This window comes from Arachis stenosperma, chromosome 10 (genome assembly GCF_014773155.1).
Source record: "Arachis stenosperma cultivar V10309 chromosome 10, arast.V10309.gnm1.PFL2, whole genome shotgun sequence".
NCBI classification, from domain to species: Eukaryota; Viridiplantae; Streptophyta; class Magnoliopsida; order Fabales; family Fabaceae; genus Arachis; species Arachis stenosperma.
Window position 1 is genome coordinate 116,451,767 of NC_080386.1, and position 7,840 is coordinate 116,459,606.

At 27.5% G+C, this 7,840-nt stretch overlaps 1 protein-coding gene across 2 annotated transcripts; it reads left to right on the top strand.

The window, feature by feature from the left end:
* Positions 1-373: 373 nt before the first annotated feature.
* LOC130956190 (carotenoid 9,10(9',10')-cleavage dioxygenase-like) lies at positions 374-6,902 on the top strand. 2 transcript variants are annotated; one of them, XM_057883233.1, is made up of 13 exons: positions 374-560; positions 695-817; positions 1,347-1,452; positions 3,821-4,095; positions 4,240-4,419; positions 4,512-4,590; positions 4,719-4,800; positions 4,927-4,989; positions 5,107-5,245; positions 5,784-6,036; positions 6,129-6,196; positions 6,407-6,574; positions 6,679-6,902. In XM_057883233.1, the coding sequence occupies exons 1-13, from the start codon at positions 432-434 to the stop codon at positions 6,799-6,801; spliced, it is 1,788 nt and encodes a 595-aa protein (XP_057739216.1). In that variant the 5' UTR covers positions 374-431; the 3' UTR covers positions 6,802-6,902. The 2 variants fall into 2 exon arrangements, with proteins under 2 accessions (XP_057739216.1, XP_057739217.1); XM_057883234.1 differs by having other exon boundaries at positions 6,410-6,574.
* The last annotated feature ends 938 nt before the right edge of the window (positions 6,903-7,840 follow it).

Consider the following 7,840-nt stretch of genomic DNA (forward strand, 5'->3'; position numbering starts at 1 on the left):
AGTGTTTACTCAATGATGAGAATGATAGTAAAATACTAGAGAAAGTAATTTAAAAATTTTAAATATTTTTTAAATTTTAATTATTTTTGTCGATTAGAATATATTTTTTATAGATACCATCTTAATTTTATTTTTCATAATAAATTTGTTAGTGTTTGAATTTTTTCTAATTAAAAATAATTATTTATTTAATATTAAATAAAATAAATTTTAATTTATTTTTTTGTCTTTTTAATATTATTATGTGATATATTTTCTTTATCTTTCTAATATTACCGAATATATATATATATATATATATATATATATATATATATATATATATATACAATATGATCTGTTCTGTGCATCATATTATATATTACATCTATCTAAGCATAACCGATTTTGGTTTGCTTTGCTTTCCTTATTAGCTTGACGATTTGAATTCCATGGCGACTTCTTCTTTTTATAAACCATTATTTCTGGTAAAGTGCTCCATCGAGAAAAGACCTTCCTATGTCTCACACAATAATTCTCATCATAATCACTTCAATATACCAATTGCTTCTGCTTTTAAGGTAATAAGAATTAAGTTCTATCCCCACATATATACACTTCTTCATTTAATAATTTAATTTATTTTCAGAAGCTGAAGAAGGTAATTAATTATTAATAATTAGTATTTTGTTGGATTCATCACTGATGAGAGCAGAAAATGACGATGATTGGTTTGCCGGAATTCCCAAAAATTGTGGCAACTTCTGCTGTTAGATTGGTTGATGCTTTTGTGGATTCATTCTTTGAATTCATTGATCAGCCATTGCTTCCATCTCAGGTACCTTCCTTTAATTTGCTTCCATTTTTTTTTATTGTTAAGTTACAGCTTCAACCTAAACGAGGAGAAGAGTTTTATGAGTGACTTATATTTACTTACATATCACTTTTGGCATTTCCATTAAGATTACATAATCATCCCATAAATTTCTAACATGTAAAAAGACAAAGTATTATAATATAAATATCAAAACAGAATAAAGAAATCAAACTACAATACCAATTAATATATAATCTAAAATCTGTTGAAAATTTCCTTCAAAAATTATTTATATTTTTTATGCTTTTATGACATTGAAATCAGACTTTAATGTTCAGTACATACTACATAGTCAAAGTATTTTCACATCTAAATTGACAAAGACTTCCACATCAATACAACAAATAATTTTAGTTACGTCAATCTTATCTTTTTATAACTTATTAGTATATTTTAACATAAGTCAGTCTATTAATAACAAATTCTTATCTCAAAATTCATGCACAATCATACAAATTATTAATTGTTACGCCAAATAATTGAGAAGCAGAATAACTTTGCTCCGGTGGAGGAGTTGGGAGGAACAATGGTTGTGACTAACAACATCGATGGCCGTATTCCGAATGGTTTTCCTGAGGGTGTCTACATCAGAAATGGTAATAACTAATAACCAATACCCTTCTTCTTTTATTTTATTTAGATACTTTCTATCTTTTTCTTGAACAAAAAAATTCAATACAGCAAAGTGGAACAATTAAAATACATAGAGTATATAGAATTATTAGTCAAATAAATATAAATTAATTTAAAATTATCTTTAGCATTATCATCAATAATTAAGAATCAATATCAGTCTATTTTCTATTTTTAGGATTTATTTAAATAATAATGATAAAGTCTATAAATATTATTATTTTAAATTAATAATAATTTATATTTATAAAAATTTATATACATAAAATATATATTTTATACTTATATTTACTAAAACTTATACATATACATTAATATAATTTGCATCTAATTTACTAAATCTGCGTATAATTTTATATTTATATTTGTCAAATACTGACTAAAATTGGTAAATAGATACTGGCTCCTAAGATTTTTTATTTATTTAAATTAAAAGTAACATCAATGTAATGATTAGTTCACAACAGCATCGTATGTATGTGGAGTTCACAATAAACATCTGTCCTTCCTTCTTGTTAAACATATATATCCGACAATTATTATGTTACACCCAAGACGCTAAATTAAAGTTTCTCGTTGGACTATGCATAAGCTACAACGCACTAGGTTTAATTTAGGGCATCATACCCTGAAATAATTTAATATTCCTAGTGTAATTTGTTAAATCTACACTGTATTATTTATTAATCTCTATTAAAATAGAGCTCAAGATAAGTTCTGAATATATTATTAGTTTTTTAGCTTGTTATTATTATATTACGTCAGTTTAAGTAGTTAATTTATACAATTTAAATATAATTTTCTATTTTTATATTATATTATAAAATTTTTAATTATATTTTTATCTCTTTATAATAATTTATTTTTATATAATATTATAAATTTTTTTATTTTAATTTTTTATATTTTCTTACGTTTTATTTTTGTATAGATTACATTATTATTTTTAATATTAATGTTAATTCTTTTTAACAAACATAAATTTAATTAAAATTTAATTCCTTCTCTTTTCTTCTCATACTTAACACTTATTCTTATATTTACTATATAAATCAATATTCAATTCACACATTTTTTTTATCTCTTCTCACATAATTTTATATTTCTTTTTTTTTTCTTCTCCCTTTTTATTGTACAATTGGAATTTGATTGATTACCATAGTTTTTATTTTTATTTTTTTAATTTGCTAAACGTATGTATTCGATGGTGATTGTGTGATTGTATTCATTAATTTTTTTATTTCTTTGTATAATTATATTCATGAGTTATATAGTGTCTTTATCACCTATATATCACTTATTTTTTCTTTCAATAATTTATATTTTTAATATTATTTAATTGTAATAATATTGTTAAAAATACATGTTGTCATGATTCATGAAAAAGTAAAATTAAAAAATTGAATATCATTTTCATTATCAAAATATTAATAATATTTATTATATAAATCAACATTACACTTTACACTTTTTTTTTATCTTCTCTAAATTTATACATCTTTCTCTTTTCTTCTCTCTATTTTTTCTAATATTTTACACAACTAGAAGTTGATTGATGATCATAATTTTTTTAAAAAATCTTTTAAACGTATGTATTAGATAATTGTGTGATTGTATTCATTAATTTTTCTATTTTTTTGTATAATTATATTCATAAGTTATATAGTGTCTTTGTCGCTTATGTATCAGTTCTTGTTTTTAAACAATTTATATTTTTTAATATCATTTAGTTATAATAATATTGTTAAAATACATATCGTCATGATTCATGGAAATAAAATTAAAAAATTAAATGTCATTTTTGTCATTTTTTTGTTGAATAATAATATTATTAAATTATATATAAATTGTCAAATTAAATAAATGTATTATATAATATTTTTTTATAAATTAACTTCTAAGTTTAATATTAATTTATATATAATTAATATATCCCTAAATAATATATATAATATTTTAAATTTATACTATATAATATAATTAATTTAGTTCTCTAATCTGGTTAGGTTAATTAACCTTAATTTTCTTGTTTTTTACGGGGACAAATGGCAGGAAATTAATTAAGGTAAAAACGAACAAATCCCGTTGACGTCCGTGGACTAATTAATAAGTAATGTACAAAACGAATAAAAGGTCAAAGTATATTATATATATTAATTGCTCTAGGCACCATATAATGGAACTAAGAATATGATTGGTCTATTACTGGAATATTCTAAAAGTGGAAATATAGATAAGAATTATTGGAAACTTAAATTAAACTATTAAAGTAAGTTTAAGCACAAAATTCAATAATTAAATATTATTATTATTATTATTATCATTGTGCAGGACCAAATCCACTATTTGGAGGACTGAAATCAACAAATTCAATATTTGGGAAGACAAGTCACGTATGGGTGGAAGGAGAGGGAATGCTTCATGCATTGTATTTCAATAATAATAATAATAATAATAATAATAACAATAATTGGACGGTTCTATACAACAACAGGCACGTTGAAACTGAGACCTACAAGCTTGAAAAACAAAGGAACAAACCATCATTTTTGCCGGCCATTCAAGGCGATTCACTTGCCATTTTGTTTGCATACCTCTTAAATTTGGTCAGTATAATGTTTACTATAATCAATGATGAATCATCTTCTTGATTTTGGCTTTATTTCTAACTAGTCTAATATAATTATCAATTATTTTCCAAAGGTATATGTTGGGTAGGTTTGATGGTCAACTTGGATTTTGTTTAACAGTTGAGATTTGGCAAAGTAAACAAATACATTAGCAACACCAATGTGTTTGAGCATTCAGGCAAGTTTTATTCCGTGGCTGAAAGTCACATCCCACAAGAGATTGACATCTTTACCCTCAAAACCTTAAGGAATTGGGATGTCAATGGAGCCTGGAATAGACCCTTTTGCAGCCACCCAAAGGTAATTAAGTAGGTTACCATTCTCTTCTCAACCAATAATAATAATCTCGTTCATCAAACTCAAGAATTATTTAATTTATTGACTTATCACAGAAAGCTCCAGGTACAGGGGAGCTTGTCACATTAGGAATATCTCCAATTTTACCTTTTTGTGAACTTGGAATAATTTCTGGTATGCATTATATTGTATTTTTTCATAAGACAACATTATTAATTAGTGTACAAACTAGTTCCTATAGACTATATATATATAGTACATAAATAATATATCTCACATGGTTATTTCACTAACTTTTTCAGCTGATGGTAAAAAATTGGATCACAAAGTTGATCTCAAACTGAAGAGGTGCACTCTTTGCCATGAACTAGGTGTTACACAGAGGTAGAAATTGTACATAGATAATACTTAAAATACTTTATTATTATTATTATTGAGGATGAAAACGTGCATATGCAAAATATGATCATGTTTTGTTTTGTTTTGTTTTGTTTGTTTTTTTCTTTGTAGGTACAATGTAATCATGGATTTTCCACTAACCATTGATCTACTCAGACTTGTTAAAGGAGAGCAGTGAGTGCATATATCCTTTGTAAAATAATTAAACCCAAAATGCATTCAATTCAAAACCGCCACAATACTTATTTGGCTCTGCATGACTGCATCTGATCTTGTCTGCATACATTGCAGACTAATAAGGTATGATAAGGATGAATATGCAAGAATTGGTGTGATGCCACGCTATGGCGATGCAAGCTCAATCAAGTGGTTTGAAGTGGAGCCTAATTGCACCTTCCATATCATCAATTCTTTTGAGGAGGGTCATGAGGTAATTAAGTTACCTAGAAGTAGTATTGTTAGAGAATCATTAGAATCATTTTAGATTAGTTAGTATTGTTGCATATCTGTATATTAATTGTAGGATTTTATACTTTTATTACTTTGATTCTTCTGGCACCTATATATACCCCTTGTATATTGAACTTTTGATCAATCTGAATAATACACAAAACACTTTTCTCAGATTTCTCTCTTGTTTCTAACAAGTATCATCATAAGACTGAGATTTTGAAGGTAGAGCGTTTGGTCAATGTCTTGAGACACAAGAAATATAGAAATGATCGGTCAATGATTTTATATATCCTACAAATTTAAATTGATAAATAGAAATACATGAATGGTTATATATCATACAGACATATAATAACAAAGAACCAACATTTTTTATTTTTAAGCAAACTTTTGTCGGTATTCTTTATGAACTAAGATAGGTACCAAAGGTCAAATGAACACTACCTAAATCATTTCTCTTTCTTAGACATATGAACAAAATGGCTGCGCCATAAATTTGATAATACTATGAATAGGTTGTAGTAAGAGGCTGCAGATCTCTTGATTCATTGATCCCTGGACCTCATCCGAGTTCGAATGAATTCGATTGTCTGTCTCGTTGTTACGAATGGCGATTGAACATGGAAACAGGGGAAGTTAAGGAGAGAAGTCTGATCGGACCCAAAGTAGTGTATATGGATTTTCCTATGGTCAATGAAAACTTCATGGGTATCAAGAATAGATATGCATACACACAAGTAGTTGATCCACTTGCAAGCTCTACTCAAGGTAACACTACAATATTTAGAAAAAAAAAAGTAATTATACGCAGCACTTCATAATTGTATATATGATACAATCTTTGTATTTGGACTATTTAGATGTGCCAAAATATGGAGGTCTAGCAAAGCTCTACTTCGAAGAATCATCGACTGAAAAGTTATTTATGGTAAGGGAATTCACATTTTATCTGCTATTAAGTAGGATAAGAATTTAAATGTTCATACGAAATTGATAGTTGAGAATTGAAAATGTAACAGAATAAATAGTTTTATTAGATTATTTGATATGTTGATTAAATTATTATCTAACTGTTTTCAACTATTAATTTATGATGATATAATTATGATAAGTTCTTAACTTGAAATTTGCGAACTAGCAGGGAGACAAACAACATGATGAAGATCCAATAAGGGTTGAATACCATATGTTTGAGAAGAACACATTTTGCAGTGGAGCTGCTTTTGTACCGAAAGATGGTGGTGTAGAAGAAGATGATGGTTGGATTATCAGTTTTGTTCATAACGAAGATAATGCCATATCTCAAGTGGGTTCATTAAAACTATATGTAGTAGTATCCAATAACAGATTATGCTGAGATATAATTAATTGCTATACCATATATTCAATTATTTGCAATTTTTGTTGCAGGTTCGTATAATTGACGGAAAGAAGTTAAGTGGTGAGGCAGTTGTCAAGATTACATTGCCATGCAGAGTTCCTTACGGTTTCCATGGAGCTTTCATGCCAATCTCTTTTCAGGCGTCTCACTAGCACTATGTTGTTTGTAGCCACAACCAAATAGATGTAATATTATAGTTACACACAATATTACAACCTTAATATAGCAACAAAGTTAAAAGTTACGTCTTCCAGGTTTTTTTTTTTTTTTTTTATTATCGTATTCCTTAAATGTATAGGAACAAGTATATTTAAATTAAATTACTTTCATACTCACTATAAACAAAAATTAGTTTTACTGACAAAGTTTCAGTAGCCATAACACAATAGTTACTATTAATTTTGTTTAAATTATGTTTTAGTAACAATTACATATTTGCCATTATTACTACATTTTATAATAATAATAATTATTACTATTGTCACTAAATTAATACTTTTTTTTTTTATTTTTAATTCTACTTTTTTTCCATCAATAACGACAATTACTATTATTGCTGTTGAATTTTTTATTTTGTTTTATTTCTATCTTCTTCTCCGATTACTTGCCAAGTAGAGATCACACAGTAAAAAACTCTCCCACCCTAAGTAATGATCAAAAGAGAGAAATTCCACAACAACACAACCTCAAGCACTTCTCTCCATCGCTGACCACCGTCACAGACCTTGTTATCGCCGACAATCGTCCATCATTTAACTGCATCGTTGTTCCTGTTTTCATCCTCCGCCTCAGATCTACATTGCTATCTTTGTTTCTTCGTTCGTCTCAGATCTATGTCACGATTTACGTTTCTATCGCCAAGGTTGTTCGCCAAGGACGAAACGAGAATATGGTGGAACCGGCAGCACTTTCATCTTCAAAAGCATCGTCAATGGTGGCAAGGAAGTTCGACGTGAAGGTTGAGGAGCTTCTTGACCGGATGCTCTCTTGTTTGGCTCTCTGTGAAATTCCAAGTTTGAACTCTTGCTCTCCAAGCTCCTCCCTCTCTGTATCTCCTCTAATTCCGGCAACACACACACTCTCTCTCTCTCTCTCTCTCTCTCTCTCTCTCTCTCTCTCTCTCTCTCTCTCTCTCTCTCTCTCTCTCTCTCTCTCTCTCTCTCTCTCTCTATTTTATTTGTCAGCAATTTT

Coding starts and splice junctions, on each gene's coding strand:
- LOC130956190 (XM_057883233.1), top strand. CDS start 432: ATGGCGACTTCTTCTTTTTATAAACCATTATTTCTGGTAAAGTGCTCC. Junction 818..1,346: donor AGCCATTGCTTCCATCTCAG/GTACCTTCCTTT, acceptor ATTGAGAAGCAG/AATAACTTTGCTCCGGTGGA. Junction 4,420..4,511: donor CCTTTTGCAGCCACCCAAAG/GTAATTAAGTAG, acceptor GACTTATCACAG/AAAGCTCCAGGTACAGGGGA.